General features: G+C 31.1%; 4 protein-coding genes across 11 annotated transcripts; 2 read left to right on the top strand and 2 right to left on the bottom strand.

Annotated features, from left to right (window-relative positions):
* Positions 1-509: 509 nt before the first annotated feature.
* LOC140663232 (SET and MYND domain-containing protein 4) lies at positions 510-3,709 on the top strand. 5 transcript variants are annotated; one of them, XM_072887244.1, is made up of 6 exons: positions 510-557; positions 808-1,014; positions 1,088-1,763; positions 1,917-2,203; positions 2,276-2,559; positions 2,803-3,297. In XM_072887244.1, exons 2-6 carry the CDS (start codon positions 828-830, stop codon positions 3,295-3,297), a joined length of 1,929 nt encoding a protein of 642 aa, XP_072743345.1. In that variant the 5' UTR covers positions 510-557; positions 808-827. The 5 variants fall into 5 exon arrangements, with proteins under 5 accessions (XP_072743345.1, XP_072743346.1, XP_072743348.1 ...); XM_072887245.1 differs by having other exon boundaries at positions 533-557; positions 823-1,014; XM_072887247.1 differs by lacking the exon at positions 510-557 and adding an exon at positions 3,586-3,709 and having other exon boundaries at positions 733-1,014; positions 1,244-1,763; positions 2,803-3,283.
* Blos1 (biogenesis of lysosome-related organelles complex 1 subunit 1) lies at positions 3,253-5,217 on the bottom strand. 3 transcript variants are annotated; one of them, XM_072887250.1, is made up of 5 exons: positions 4,939-5,216; positions 4,788-4,860; positions 4,492-4,724; positions 4,366-4,402; positions 3,253-3,526 (listed from the first exon to the last, which is right to left on the bottom strand). In XM_072887250.1, exons 1-4 carry the CDS (start codon positions 4,997-4,999, stop codon positions 4,368-4,370), a joined length of 402 nt encoding a protein of 133 aa, XP_072743351.1. In that variant the 5' UTR covers positions 5,000-5,216; the 3' UTR covers positions 3,253-3,526; positions 4,366-4,367. The 3 variants fall into 3 exon arrangements, with proteins under 3 accessions (XP_072743351.1, XP_072743352.1, XP_072743353.1); XM_072887251.1 differs by lacking the exon at positions 3,253-3,526 and having other exon boundaries at positions 4,074-4,402; positions 4,492-4,721; positions 4,939-5,217; XM_072887252.1 differs by lacking the exon at positions 3,253-3,526 and having other exon boundaries at positions 4,080-4,402; positions 4,492-4,709; positions 4,939-5,202.
* A 331-nt stretch (positions 5,218-5,548) lies between these two features.
* Ear (ENL/AF9-related super elongation complex transcription factor) lies at positions 5,549-10,196 on the top strand. 2 transcript variants are annotated; one of them, XM_072887243.1, is made up of 4 exons: positions 5,549-5,987; positions 6,062-6,216; positions 6,355-6,620; positions 6,868-10,196. In XM_072887243.1, exons 2-4 carry the CDS (start codon positions 6,078-6,080, stop codon positions 8,686-8,688), a joined length of 2,226 nt encoding a protein of 741 aa, XP_072743344.1. In that variant the 5' UTR covers positions 5,549-5,987; positions 6,062-6,077; the 3' UTR covers positions 8,689-10,196. The 2 variants fall into 2 exon arrangements, with proteins under 2 accessions (XP_072743344.1, XP_072743343.1); XM_072887242.1 differs by having other exon boundaries at positions 6,034-6,216.
* Positions 10,197-12,527: 2,331 nt separating this feature from the next.
* Tm2 (tropomyosin 2) lies at positions 12,528-16,573 on the bottom strand. Its single transcript, XM_072887249.1, has 7 exons — positions 16,423-16,573; positions 14,063-14,353; positions 13,724-13,857; positions 13,463-13,651; positions 13,308-13,383; positions 13,030-13,162; positions 12,528-12,924 (listed from the first exon to the last, which is right to left on the bottom strand). Exons 2-7 carry the CDS (start codon positions 14,300-14,302, stop codon positions 12,842-12,844), a joined length of 855 nt encoding a protein of 284 aa, XP_072743350.1. The 5' UTR covers positions 14,303-14,353; positions 16,423-16,573; the 3' UTR covers positions 12,528-12,841.
* Between the last annotated feature and the right edge of the window lie 5 nt (positions 16,574-16,578).

Raw genomic sequence — 16,578 nt, 5'->3', positions numbered from 1 at the left:
ATTGTATGATAATACTATGCTGATTATATGAATATATGACATAAATATTCTATATTTAATACAAAAATATGACTAAAAAATATTTTTTTTATATTTATTTTAATAGTTTTTGTTTTGTTAATAATATTTGCATATTATATATTCTTATACATATATTAATACTTGCCCATGATTAGTATATGTTATACAAATTTATAAAAAAACGGGTACTTAAAAATTTTAAGACCAAATATTTTTAATTTAATTATTCAATCATATTCATACATTTTTCTATTAAACTTTATTAATGTTATATCAAATGCAAAATAATAGAGAAAGAGTAGTAATACAGCAAAATACTACATTTACAATATTAAATAAAAAGTTTTATTTTAATTCGTTTTTATACTTTTAGTTGTTCATGTACAATGAATACTCGAGTAATTTCTGCACAGTCTTTTTCTGTCGTCTGGCTTGAGGTAAATTTAGTTTCACCTACCAGCTTCAATGCTCTCAGTACATATTCTATCTAATAGTTCATTTGGTTGCTGCCTAAGAGTAACTCTGAACGCATTGTGGTTTCTAAAATAATTTATTATAATATTTATATATATATATATATATATATAATTTTATATTATATATATATGTAATATATATATAATATAAAATTATAAATTTTTTTTAAACTATACATATTTTATCCTTTTTATTATTTATTTTTTGAAGTATGTAAGTGGTAAATCTAAAACATAAGGAAAGAAGAAGGAAGTATTATAAAAAGAAAATATTATATCTATTATTTTCCAAATATAATATCTTTTAAAGATTACTTATATACAGAAAAAATGGAGATAGCAAAGGAACTTGTTTTAATCCTCAAGCAAAATAATAAATCGCACGTAGGATATGGATTACAAAAGGAATGTGAAGCTCTTGTTGGATACATCCTTCAAAATATGATCAGATCACAAATGCCTACTCTGAATGCTGTAATGAAAAATGAAGAAGATTCTATTAGATATAGAGAACAAGGTACTTATATATTTTCTAAATATATAATAATGTGTGTATGTAATTATTTCTTTTACTTCAAAAAAAAAATCAGGTAATCAACACTTTGTAATGGGTGATGATCTGGAAGCTATAGAATGTTACACTTTAAGCTTAGCATATGCTAATAGCGATGAACTTATGGCTTATGCACATGCAAATCGATCTGCTGCTTTATATAGGAAACAATTATATAAAGAATGTCTGATAGATATTGATGCAGCTTTACATCATGGATATCCAAAGAAAAAGCAGAAGAATTTGAAGGAAAGAGGAGATAAAGCAATAATTGAAATAAAAAAGTTATTGGGAATAGATTATTCAGAAGATGTCAATAATCAGAAAGATATAGGAAAAGCATATGTATCTGGTGAATGTAAGGAAAAGTCTGATACTTCAAAACCAACAGAAAATGCTGAATACATTAAGAATGAAACAACGATAAAAGAAGATCAGTGGCTTAATGTCTCAAGAAAACAAAATACGATGGACAATGAAAATTATCTCTATTATACAACAAAGATCCTTCCGCAGAAACCGAGATATTTGCAGAATGATGATTTTTCTAAATTAACGTATGGTCCAAGCCAGGAAGTGCCTGCCATTAGTGATGGTATAGTAATATCTTTCTCTGAAAGATATGGTAGACATTATGTAGCAACACGGGAATTTCAGCCTGGTGATATAATCAGCATCGAAGATCCTTATGCACATGTTATCTATGAAGAACGGTGAGGAATAAATTTGCGTCTATTCTTTTACTTAAATCCAGATTATATATATATATATATATATATATATATATATATATATATATATATATACATGTATATTAATGTATCAAGTAAATACATATATTTTCATATCTTTATTACTTGTTACAGATATTATACGCATTGCCACTATTGTTTATCCAAAAGCTATAATTTAATACCATGTGCAGAGTGTCCGATAGCTCAATATTGTTCTGAAAAGTGTAGGAAACTGGCATGGGAAGTATGCCATAAAACAGAATGTCCAATTCTAAAACTATTAACTAACTTACTTAATGTGGATAAAGATAAAATAAGAATGATTTCTAAGATTATTCGATTGTTAATTGTAATAACAGAAAATGGAATTAAAATTAAAGAATTGCAGGAGGATATGAAAATCGCAGAATCTAATTCAGGTACAGGTCTATAAAAATTAGTATATAATTAAATCACTATGATGAATCTTTAATTTCTTTTTTTAATTTTAGATAATAGAACAGCAGGATTTACAGATACGGCGATACTAGACAGTTTTAGCACAAGATCTGCACTGAGTTTGGCAACTAATATGACTACAAGACCGTTAATTGGAATTAGTGCATTTGCTTGTATTTCAGCCCTTGCAGTAATTCTTTTAGCTACACAAACGAAATTTTTCTCTAAGAAATATGAAATCGATGACATGAAAGACATCAGCGAATTTTCCGAACTTAGATTCTGCGCCAGTATAATGCTTCGTGCCTGTGTAATAATGTCTTCTAATTGCTTTTCAGTGAGTATATATTATAGTAATTATAATATTACTTTATAATAATATTTTAATATATATATTTATACACATCATATTTTATACATATCAAGTTATCAAAGCTCCATTATTTGACTTATTTATTTATTCTTTTTCTATATGAGAACGTATCTAGATTACTTGTTAAATTAACATTAAATTAAGGATACTAAATTAAGGATTTACAGTTACAAAATGTACAGTTAGATTTTTTTTATACATACACAGATACAACAAGAACCAGGAATTATATCGGGTTCAGGTTTGTACATAGCTCATAGTTTATACAATCATTCTTGTGCACCAAATACTTTTCGACATTTCGAGGATCTTACAATGATTACACGTGCTTTGACACCAATACGTATCGGAGATCAAATATTCACAAGCTACGGTGGTGTGTACGCGCACATGTCTCGATCCGAAAGAAAGCAGAAAATATTACAAGATTACTTCTTCGATTGTGATTGTCCAGCATGTGAGAACGAGTGGCCGACATATAACGAGATTGTACGCAGTCACATTGGATCTATTTCCAAAAATAAGCAACTCGTGGAAAAGTTGAAGCCTTTCAGAGAGAAATTACTCGCGAATATGTATGACATCGAAGCAGTAAAAGCAATTCTAGATATGTTGCACAAAGAAGTTAAGACACATCCATGTGAGGAGATACTCAATGCAGAGCAGTATTTAAAGAGCTATTATTTGGGTAAATTTAAATAAAAGTTATACTTGTAACGCTTTATTGCTTAAACGTAGTCATCACATGTATAATTCTGCTTACTGCTTTAATATTGTTTGCTTATTTCTCTTAATTAATATCTGTGGCTTAATGTAATCACCTACTGCTTTGTTTCCTTATTATAGCTAATAAAATTTTTAACAATTACTGATATAATTTCTTATAACTGGTTATTTAATTTCTGCTTTACACTTGCTGCTATGTAGAATGCTATAATTATAAATAAATCTATATATAATAAGAAAAAACCTTTTTCTGTATGTTTTCAGATCCATGAATATTATCAAAAAATATGACATATAATATTGCACATAACTACTAAAAGCTACTTCAATATATTTAAAAAGAAGTATTTTTTCCTTTAAAATATATATATGAAGAACATTGTATAGTTTAAAAAATTATATATTATAAAGTTCCTCTTTATATGATTTATAACTAGTAAAATTTATATGCTCGATTTTATTTATGCAATATATTAATATTAACAATCAAAATTTAAAATCAGATTTCTGCTAATAAAATATTTGTTTCTATTATGGAACAAAGATACTACAGCACAGATACTCTAGAGGTATGTATAGGTAATTAATACAATCTACAATTAGTTAAATTGATTAATCTAATATTTGAGAGATAATAAATTTATGTAAAAACTTTTAAATTTATTAATTTTATATATATAATTTCATAAATTGCGTTACATCATATGTAAACACATGCCAAGTAAACATCAAGTTTAAATAGAAAAAAATTTGTGTATCTTTTTATTGAGATTAATTTATACATGTATTTATATATGAAAATGTATAAATTTAAGAAAATAAAGAATAATGTATTTTAAATTAAATTTTTTTACTAACACTTCAATAAATTATTTAATTAAAACATGTTAACTCAAACACTTAACTCTAAGAATGGTTATGTACAATATTTTGTTTTGACATCTTAGTTATGAGAATATTGAATACTTGAATATTTTAATGTAAATTTTTTTATATTCATGAAATTATTAAAAAATTATTATATGAGAAAAAAATATCTTATACCTTCAAACATTTCCAACACTTTGATTCTCTTGCGTGGCTAAAAATAATACACAATAATTTTATTGATGTATGCTTTGTATCAATTACAGTATATAGAGTTTCATAAAATTTTATCAAACTTGATACCTTTATATGAATATTCCAAGGCAGTGGCTATTGTTCTCATATCACCCTCTATACTACGTGCCCAATTTTCTGCATCTCCAATCTCTTTTAAAGAGCTCGAAAAGGATTCTACTAAATTCAACCACAATTGCGTTTGTTTAGCAAAATTAGTTGCACTGTGTTGCAGTTGCTTTGCTTCTGCATCTAATTTCTTTTGATTTAAGTATGCTTGAGCCACTCTGTAACAATATCTTCTTCTCATATATTACCACATATCCATAAATTAAATCAAAATTCTAAACAAAAATTCTATTTACCCAACATTCAAGTGATCAACAAGAGCTTGTGTCAAGTTGCTTGCAGCCTGAACAGCTTCTTTTCGTTTTTGTTCTGTTGAATTGTTCATATATTTTAATAGATATATATAATAATTTTCTTTATCATTAAATTATACAATCTTTATTTTACCTTGTCTTTCTTTTCTCACCACTTGCTTGGTCTGATGTTCTTTCACAATTGCCGATAACATTTTTACCAATATCTTTTGCTGCTGAAAACTAATATATATATTAAATACTGTATTAAATATATAACATTATAATAGTTTGATATTTTTTAAATTATAGTAATTATATCGCTTGGTTTAACAATATATTTTTGTTTATAGCATCAAGTTATATGAATTAAGTTTTCACACACAAAGGCTGATTTTCACAGTTCGTTCTTATATTTAGGCCGATTTTACAATAGTAATAAACCTAAAGTCGTAAGGAATTAACCAATCATAGTTGAATGTGAGAAGAATAATGACAGCCGTAAAGTCATACAAGAATAAACCTTAAGCTGTGATTACACTATAGATTGCGGGTTCGGTTGGGGTTACTGTTGGACATTGGGAACCAAAGCATCCTTTGCTGTGATTGGTTGATTCCTATAGTGTAATCACGGCTGTAAAGAGGAGGCATTAACCCTAGAACATAAACTTTTCCATTGGATATTTCATTGACATGAGTCAATCATATGTCAATAGGTGGCAGTTTAGTCGCGGGGTACACGAAGTCTGACATGCATGACATACATAGTTTATTCTCCATGAAATCATACGGAAGGCGAATAAACCATTCGACGGGATATTCGACGACAATGCCGACGAGTCTCGTTGGTGTACACACAGTTTACCTGTTGATAATCGAGCCTGAACTAGAGTGAGAAAGTAGAAACTCGTAGCGTGATTTTGCAGACGATGCATTCGCGGTGAATCCTGAGCAAGATTAGGACGCCCATTTTCTGTTGTGACGGTCAACATTTTCATACAGAACAAGCGGGAGCAAATGATATGCGTTCCAGTTTTCCGTATCGCGAAAATTAGAAAACAACCGCTATCATTGTTCTTACACGTAGCCCGAATTGGACTACGATGTTTCTCGATTGTACGCGCGAATACTGAGAACCATCACGCTCGATTCGGAATTTTTGCAGCACCACAAATTCGACATTCTTTGAAGACCATTGAAAATGTAATATAATTCTTCGCATATCCTAGTGAAATTAGTTGTTTCTCAGTATTTTTCTTTGCGAAGCGACAATTTAGATTTTTTTGTGGGAGGATGGCAATTGAAATTACATTGGAATGTGGACACACATCAATGTTACGTATGCGCACCACTCCTGAGGGATATACACATGATTGGGAAGTTTTCGTGCGAGGAGTAGATAATGCAGATATACATCATTATGTTGAGAAAGGTATCATTTCTTTGTTTACTGTTAGGTACATCCAGATATTATATACATCAAAAGTCACTTTTTTTTTCTTTTTTTTATCATCAATTGATGATTTGTTTTAATTTTCCTCTGTAATAATAATTTCTTTTATATTTTTAGTGGTATTTATTTTACATAGTACATTTCGGAATCCTAAAAGGGTATTAAAAGAACCACCATTTGTGGTAAAAGAATCAGGCTATGCAAGTTTTATGATGCGCATTGAAGTTTATCTGAAAAATAAGGATGAGCCCAAGAAGATGACTATAGAGTATGATCTTACTCTGCAGCCAAGTGGTCCACCTATTAATATTGTCACACGTCACACAAAAGAAATACCTAATCCTTCTGATGAATTTAAGAAAAAACTATTGAAAGGTGGAGCTGTAAGTATAATATAAGGCATATTCAGTACTCTGCTTAGTAACAATCATTATCCCTTACTTTTAGAACCAACAAATCATATATATGTTAAAGTATATGTTAAATTTATTATTTGTATATGTAATGTTCATAAAAAAATTTGTTATGGAAAATTATTATAGCAAGTATATGTATAACAATTTATAAATGTTGATTAATTAGTGATTTATCAATGTGAGTTTTTTTCTCAATTATATTTTATAATTGCAGGTTATAGTAGCTGGTAAAGACAGTTCATTAGAAAAGAGTGATACAAAAGCACCTACAATGGTTGGCAAACCAAAATTAAATGGCAGTGAAAGCAAGAAACATCGCATTACAGAGTCTAAAACTTCAAACTCGTTTCAAGAATTATTTGGCACTCCTATAAAGACAGCACCTATGAAAGTATCACCAGACAGCAAAAAAACAAGTCAGTCCGATAAAAATTCAGTTCCTAAACCTTTAGCTATTATTGATAAATCTGATAAATCGGATAAGACAATTAAAACAAAAGAAAGTCCTCATAAAGATAAAAAAGATAAAATAGATGAGAAAAAGGATAAAAAAATTAGAGACAGTTCTAAAGATCGCCTCAAAAATAAAGAAAAATCTAAGAGACCTCCTAGTCCAGGAAATAAAAGTCATTCAAGTCCTGGAAACAAGAAATCAACATCACCTGTTGTTATAAAGAAACCATCAAGTCCTACTCCATCATCTACAAAGAGATCTCTATCCCCTAAATCAAAAGAAAAAGAGGCAAAAAAAGTTTGTCTGGAAAAAGACAAAAATAATAAAGAAAAAGATAAAGCAAAAACTAATTCTAGGAATGATATAGATTCGCCTAAATCAGAGAAAAAGAAAGATAAGAAAAAACACAAAGATGATAGAGACAAGGAAAGAAAAGATAAATATAAAGAAGCAGAAAAAGTTAAAGATGTTACGAAAATAACTGAGAAAAAGCCTGAAAAAACGGATAAGGCAGAAAAATCAGACAAGGAAAAATCTCAAGACTACAAATCGTCGAGAGATGGCAGAAAATCTCCTAAACCTGTGAAAGAAAATGATAAAGTAAAAGATGATAAAGCGATAAAAGAAAAATCAGAGAAAAGTGAGAAATCTGAGAAAACAAAGGATGGCAAAAGTGATAAGGATAGACAAAAGCATAAACACAAAAAGAGAGATAAAAAAGATAAAAGAGATAGTAAAGATAGGGAAAAGAAGGAGAAACGTGAAAGAAGCAAAGATGGGAATGAAAAGCAAAACAATACGTCTTCTACATCGGTTGGAAACTCATTGTCCCTTTTAACTGAAGTTCCAGAAAGAGATAGCAGCGATTCGCCACCTTCCGTAGATGACGATTCATTACTCGAAAGTAAAGCCATGCTTAGTGTCAAAAAGGAGACAGAACATGCAATAGCATCTACACCTGCAGAAACAGCGAAGCCATTGTCTCCAGGTATATCAGTAGATATAAAAAAGGAAAAGAGTGACCGTAGCAGAAAGGACAAATCTAAAGGAAGCAGAGGCGAAGAAAGAGAAAATCGAAAAAGAAAGAGAAGTAAAGAAGATGATGAGATTCCAGTTAAACGTGAAAAAGGCAGAGATCATTCGACCTCTCCACCTTTGGAACCAGTTTCATCGAGTCAATCCCCAGTCGCGATGGACGTTGATTCCGTTCATCATTCAGAAAAGGAGTCAAAGAAAAATTTTAGAAAAGAGAAGGATGATCGTGTTGTTACTTCAGTTGATCAAGTGACAAATGACAAAGACATGGAAATTGATGCTGAACAAGTGGCTCCAGATTCCACAAACAGTACCGATGCAGAAATCAGTGAACCACCAGTGTTTTCGGAAGATTATATATCACAACTGAAGGATTTACAACAAAAGATAATGACATTGCAGGATAACGAAGAGTTGCACAGAGTTGTGCAAGTAATTGCAGAGACTGGTCAATATGAAATCACTAAGAAAACATTTGATTTCGATTTATGTGCATTGGATCGTAGAACTGTACAGCGTCTTCAAGAATTTTTCTCTGCATCGTGACCACCTGTAATATAAGGTATGACTCATTAATTTATGTGTGTACACACACACACACACGCACACACACACACACACACTTGTAAAATCACACATTAAATCATATGAATTTTTAACAAAATTTTTAGTAAGAAAAATAATAATATGTAAAACCCCAGAAGAATTTTAAATTATATTTTCGATTTATCATTGCATTAACTAATATGAATTAGAAATGTACCATTACATATACATTTCTAATGGGCTAACTGAAAGCTAACTATTGCATGTAAAGAACTTTCATTGCAATAAATATAAGTAAAATATTTAATTCTTTTTTACATTCCTCAAAAAATATTACTATTGAAAGAGTAATTGATTGAAAGAAGTTTTGCCATCAAAACAACTAATCTGCAATATATTTTGAACATAACTCATTGATATATATATATATATATATGATGTATATCTAAGAGTATGTACAGATTTTTTTATTTAACATTAAGGCATTAAAACAATTAATTTATTCTTTCAATTTCATTTAAACATTCTTTTAATGTTAATAATTATTGATGTCCAAATTTTTATATAAAAAATATATATATATATATATATATATGATGTGTATTTAAAAGTATGTACAGATTTTTTTATTTAACATTAAGACAATAAAACAATTAATTTATTCTTTCAATTTCATTTAAACATTCTTTTAATGTTAATAATTATTGATGTCCAAATTTTTATATAAAATAACATTCTATCCCTTATTTACATAGCAACATGTATAATATAAAAGATACAGATGAAGATTTAGTTATTTCATGGAGTATTTGTATGTTTTTCTGGGGTATTTGTAAAAGTGTCTTTAAAATGCATTTATTATATACATATTATGTGGATAACAAAGTTGATTTTATATAGCACTTATCATCGTTACACTGATTTAGTGACATAAGAGAAATTATTTATAAGCATACATATAAACGCGTGATCGTATTCGCTTTATAACATAGACATACCCGTTTTTTCCTTCTTTCTATAAGAAAATGTTTTACTATAGGTTTACTTATTTATATCGAGACTACATATTTAGTCATACTTTTGTAGAGATATATATTACAGACTAATTTTTATGTTAAACACAGAGACACAGTGAGGATTCATGATAATATATTTCCTCGTAATATAGGGCGTATTATATATGTATTATATAATGTATAGGAAATATATGAAAAAGAGTTACATGATAACTCGTGTGATGCTACGATATCTTATAAGATATCTTAAGAAATTCTTTTTATCTCAACGTAATATTTTCTCTACTCATTGCCTGAGAGAGTCGTACTATTATGTATGTGTAAAAGGAATACATCATATTGAAAAAGCGTATTGCTGCTAAATCAATCTAGCTCTTTATATTATTAATAATTAATCTGTAATTTGTTTGATTATAAATTCTGTACTCAAAATTAATTACATATTGAAATATGTATATCAATTTATATATATCATTAATATACACTAATCACTCTATTTTCTCTTTCATTATAAGTTTTTTTTTAGACTTGAAGTGAAGACTTTTGTGTTCTAGATAAGATTGGCGCATGTAATAAGACTGGTTTTCTTCTATGACTTTCGCTTCTCTCTAATGCGCAATCTATCTGATTTTTGCAGCATTGGAAATACGTGTAGTACAACGATGTAATCCTGTATTATTAGTCACTTGTACAGACCAGTCATGTTATGTGCAATTGATACATCAAATAGTCTAATGTTTTGATAATGTTAAAAAAAATAATTGAATTACAAAAAGTGTATATTATACATAAATTAATGCGATATATGTGTGTAATTTTTGCGGTGTGTTATTTGTAAGAGTGATTAAATGGAGCGCATGAAAAAAATATCATGCGGTTCATATTTCAAGAATCATGTCGTTATCGATCGAAGAATCAAATATGTGTACGCATGCCTATCGGTTGATGAATACTCAATGTTATATCGTTCTCGGCATACATTGTTAGTATAGATAAATGAATGAATGATCCTTTCAAGTGATGCGGATCTTTGTTTTTTTTTTTTTTTTTTTTTTTTTTTTCTCATTTTTTCCATTTTCCATTTATACGAACGTTTGTATAAAAAACGATTGGAATATTTCTCTCTATTACTATTGTATTTCTTGTATGATAATAAATATTAATATGTATAAAAAACTTTTGATAAGTTTATGATAAAGACTATCAGAAAATATTAGCAGCCACTGAGTTTTTCCTAGTATTTTTATGCAAAAGGACGCATTTTCATCAGTACTCTACAAATTGTACAAAATATTTGAAAACTATATTACCATCACTTGAGAGATATTATTGCGAGATGTCAGGATGAAAGTATATATATATATATATATATATATATATATATATATGCGAGTCATAAATTGCAATGGATGCGGCTTTGCCATATTGCCTGCTAATATATAAATTAGTTTAGAAAAAAGCGCACATATTTACTAATATAACAGATTATATTGCAAAACATCACAATCAATGACTGTTGTATTTGATCTAAATTTGCTCTTCCTTTTTTAACGTTATTTTTAATCTTAATTGGCGTTAAAAAGGTATGTGAACAGTTTTTTAATTATTTTGATGAGTGTATTAACCTCGTATATTATCGGCAATGCATCAAAGCGCTTTCTTGATGTAATCAAATGATAAAACGATATTTTTTATGGTTAAGATAGATGAAACAATAAGACTAGACGTAGTTTTTTAGATGCCTTTTTCTGATACGATAGACGAATTTTTTGTCATAATTTTGCGAACGAAATTTTTTATGAATGTCAGTATATCGAATTGAGTTCGCTCGTGCAACTGGTTGAAAAAACCTATAGAAGTTACACGGTATAAATACATATGATAAATATACATGTATAATATATGGATATTATATATTTATTTATGAAATTCGTAAATATATCTGCGCATATTATACGATACGCGTTCTTATCGTGGTGATATGATATTCAGTTCGCGTTTACATGATTACATAATCTCTTCCATTTTTCAAAGGTTCATCTGTATTCTTGTGACATTGTTAGCGCGTTAAAAATGCAATTGCCTATAATCTAAAATTTTTTATTTTTTTTTTATCTAGATAATACCTATATTAATATTATATGAAGATCTTGCGCTCTATATGTATCGTAAAATGGACTGAGTATCATTTAACCGCATCATAATTAATAATTGAATAAATATATGTATCATTGTTTTTACAATTATGTTTGAACAGTGATGCACGATGTACATTAATAATAATAATAATCATGATAATAAAATAATAATACTGTGTCTTGAGTTCACTCAATCTAATCGTTGTGGCATAATATTTAATTGCATATGCATAGTCATTAAAATCATTGTTATGCATTTTTGTAAGAATTTTTAGATCAATGTTATATAAAGTTCATAGATGCACAAAAATTGTATGTTTTCATGATTCTCATTTACATGTACATAATAAACAAGATAAATTATATAGCGTGCAGAATAAAATGTGGTTGATGACTTTGAAAAATATAGTACAAGACGCGCGAAACTACTGGATTTATATGCCATTGAAATACGATATACATTCTATATGTACATTTATTAAATAATTTAAAAAATAATAAATATGAGAGAAAACAATTGTATCAGAAAGTTGCTTTTTTACATCTTTAATTATGTGAAATATTGGAAACTTCATTAATTTTAAGATAATTTCTTGCTATTTTGATTATATTTAATTTGTATATCCTTGTGTGAAATGGTAGGAAAATATTGATTGCTTAGCGCAGAAATGCGCTCTTGTATCGGTTTATCGATTTTATATTATTGTTTATTGAATTTCTCTTAATCTTTCGTACACAATAATGTAACAGAATAAAATTGATTACGATCTGCTCACACCGATAGAGCTCCATCATAATAATAACATTAATTACAAGGATAGCAAACGTGAATAGTAAATGATATTCACGGCATACTTATCCTTTAGTTATGTCTCCTCTCTTTCGTCGAACGACGATGTCGAGCTGTAACATTGTTCGCGAAAACATAGAATGTCGGTTTCTCGACAAAAAGATTGAAACAATTATTAGGCACGCGAAGCATAGAGATAGTAAAGTAATCTAATATCCTGCCAATTCGGCGAACGTCGAATCCATTTCATCGGCCAGCGACTTGTATCTGTCCTTGTTGATGCCCAATTCATCTGAAAAAGAGAGAGAAACATAAAATGATTTTATTTTTATCGCCTTTCTCTTACTGTCCAGGAGGGAGGAAAACAAAAGATATATATTTAGCAATGCAAACTCACCTTCGAGCCTATCGACCTCCTTCTGAAGCTTCTTGACGGTCTTCTCGGCAAACTCAGCGCGGGCTTCGGCTTCCTTTAGTTTGACCGTCAAGGTCTTCAATTGACGCTTGAATTCCTCAACTCGTTGATTAGCCTGAGAATATTCACAAAAATTAGCATAGATTACTATTTAAAATAAATTTCAAATATAGAATATATTTTCATTGTAAAAAGAGTTGAGAACATTTATTTTCCAGCGAGATAGACATATAATATGTTGTTATTTATGTTAATCATACCTTTTCTTCAGATACTTCCAGAGATTTTAAACTGTTACCAACGACCTTCAATTCTTCTTCCAATTCCATGATCTTGCTGCGAGAATAAAAGATAGAAATTGATTGCCTGAGTTTTATTTTCACATTAAACATATATTAGCACAACAGCGACTTACGCTTCACCAGATTTCACGCGATCTTCCGCGACTTCAAGCTCGTCTTCAACGAAGGCCAGCTTGCGCGATACTTCGTCAGATTTTCCGTCAGCGTCTTCCGCGAGCAGACGAGCCTCCTTCAATTGGTTCGTCAATTGGTCCATCCTTTCCTCATCCTGTTGCGCACGGTTTTCCAATACTTTGCACATACTGCAATTGTATCATATTTCTCGTAATATACATATCAAGGAATACGTGAAATTTTATTAAGCATATAATTACCGGCTGGATTCGTCGGCGGCCTGTGACGCTTCAGTCAGCTTAGCGGTCGCGGTGTTTAATCGTTCCTCCGAGCGTTCGAGATCCTCTTCAATGAGCTGGACTTTGCGATTAAGGGCGGCTACTTCGGATTCAGCCTATAAGAATTATGAAAAATGTACCGCAACGAAGACTATAATTTTCGTCGAGTATAGACTTATTATTATTGCTCTCTCTCTAACGATTTTGATTATTCATAATGTGGAATATGAAATGTCAAAGAAACGCGACCGATAGAAAGAAAAAAAGCAAACTCGAAAGTATAATATCATATCATAATAGCAGATCCGAAAAGAAGCTTACGTTGGTAAGAGATTTTTCGCGATCCTCGAGATCCTTATTGGCTTGCTCGAGAGCTTGCTTGTTGGCTTCCAGATCACCCTCGACTTGAGCCAATTTTTTCGTGAGATCCGCAACCTCCTCGAGAACTTTGTCCGCGCGTAGATTTGCTTCTTTTGCCTGCCCTTCACAGGTGTCGGCTTTATCCATGGCATTGTCTTTCTCAAGCTTCATCGCTTGCATCTTCTTCTTGATGACATCCATGATGGCGGCTTTGCTTTGAGGACTGTTCCAACGACGAAATTACCGAGTTTCCTGAAAATGAAACATTTCTGTCAAATTCTGTGTCGATCATCGTGAACGATGATCTCATGCTTTCGCGAGCGCGTTTTTTGAGTTTAAATTTCAAGTTTGAATTGGAGGCTGCATTTCTGAACGTATGCGTGCTCGCAGGCCATCATGAGTCCTGCGTGATCGAATTTTGCAAAGCCATAATTCCGGCGGCTGATCGCAACGCGTAAGCACGAAGAGGAGCACGCATCAGGGCGTCTACGGAAATAGCATCTAAAGCCCGATTCTATAAATATATGTTCGGAACGACGACGGCGGAGCTCTGACGCCGTCACGGCGCAAGAAGAGGCCAAAACGTAACGAGTGTAACCCAGAAGAACGGGCTTTACTTGGCCGCCACCGCCGACCGACATTCGATCTAACCGACGAGTATTAATAGAATTTTACAAGACTTTGGTAAGCTCTCCGTGATCGTGGCCTCCTCGCGCTATTTTGCGGGTCGCGAATCAAATTCATTTTGTGGCAGCACTTAATATCTTCCGAAAAAAATTCTTACCACTTCTTATAAGAAAAACGTAACGTATGAAATTATAAGAATGTCACGTGAAAAACATTATTACACAATTTGCAAAACAAATATTATGCAAATTCGTCTTTAACATTACTTGTAATTTTATATGATAAAGTAATCGGAGTTATAAAAATAGGGAAGATTTGAAACAATGTTTCGCCTGCATGAAAGACGTTAAAGCAGAAATACCGTTAAAAAAGATAGCTGCGTATAACAATATAATATTTTATATTGATTTTCAATGAATAAAGCTCTCTCTTGCTATATATCTACATGTGGCGGAAAATGAAAAAAATGTAGCAAGCAAAAAAGAAAAATAAATCGCAAGGTCACAAATTTTTAACGATTTATTCCAAAAATTTATTAATTATTGTAAAATTGATCAAAATATATGACCAAAAATATAATATTTTTAAGCTCGAGATATTAATAGCCTGCACAGAGCCGATAATTACATTTATCATTTAATGTAGTGATATCACCGTACTTTAATTTCCTTTACTATGGAAAAAAAATTTAAAAAAAAAACGTATTTGCATGCAAATTTCCTTTGTTTTTAATGCGCAAATCATAGATTATATTTTTAAAAAATGCGACATGTATTGTATTCAACAAAATGTATAATGAATCGACGCATGTATCATTGACAGTTACAGATGCTACTTACGACATTGTTTTATATTAAGCCCGAAAGGAAATTATCTTGAAGCGTTAGCAGAGCTGTTACTATTTAGCAGCAATTAAAAAAGCTCTTGCAAAGCTGTCCAAGTCTTCGAGACATTGTGGCTCTTCGTGAATCGACTACGCAAGCTTCCTGTAAGAAGTTAAGCGTCGTCCATCGTCTGATGTGAATTTGAATATAAATCAAATCAGATAAAGATAAACCAGATTACAGATGGATTTGTTATTTATTGAAATATTATACAAACATCAAATATTGAAAGTAGTAAGCGTGGATGAATCGTCGATCGCAGAAACGGATTGATTTCGAGCTATCAAAATAATTGATGTTGAATTATCTGCAATTTTGAAGGAAGGAACTTTCTCTGTGTAAATTACACATTTTTGCACATTTTAATAACTCTCGTATTTTAAATACGAATGTTCTTTTGCCGTCACGATCTCTACTGCGATGATCGACATAGTCTGATCCGCGCGCAAAGGGTTGCATTCTGAAAATACTACTTACAGGCACCGCCAAGTGCATCGACGAGCCGCTTAAAGCACAAATTCCTGTATTAAAACTCCTTTAAAGGTCAAGAGCTGATTAGTTCGGCACTCTCGGACATATCCCGTCGATTTATCCCGTTGACGAACGGCGATCCCCGTCTTCATCGACACTTCTTTCGTCGTTCTCCAGTAGCGAGAGCTTATTCTGCATAGCGCTGTCACACGTTTTAGCGTAAAGCGTATAAAAGGCAGAGAGGCAGACAAAGAAAAAGAGAGATAGAGAGAAAGAGATGAGAAAAAGCGAAGCGTTTTCACCGCAGAAAAAGTGCGTTATCGGGAATGATGCACTTACCCTAACTCGAACGATCGGAGCAGCGCGAGACGAGTATCTGAGCGCGGAGAGAACGGAAAAGTTGCCCGAACGAAAAGCGCGCGCGGCGGAAGGACGCGTATATCGCGGGTGGGGATCCCAAAAATGGCCCGCCGCGAGCCCCCCGTAACACGTTTA

Source organism: Anoplolepis gracilipes, chromosome 2 (assembly GCF_047496725.1).
Source record: "Anoplolepis gracilipes chromosome 2, ASM4749672v1, whole genome shotgun sequence".
Taxonomy (NCBI): domain Eukaryota; kingdom Metazoa; phylum Arthropoda; class Insecta; order Hymenoptera; family Formicidae; genus Anoplolepis; species Anoplolepis gracilipes.
The sequence above is the reverse complement of the archived record's forward strand: the minus strand, read 5'-3'. Positions and strand labels throughout refer to the sequence as shown.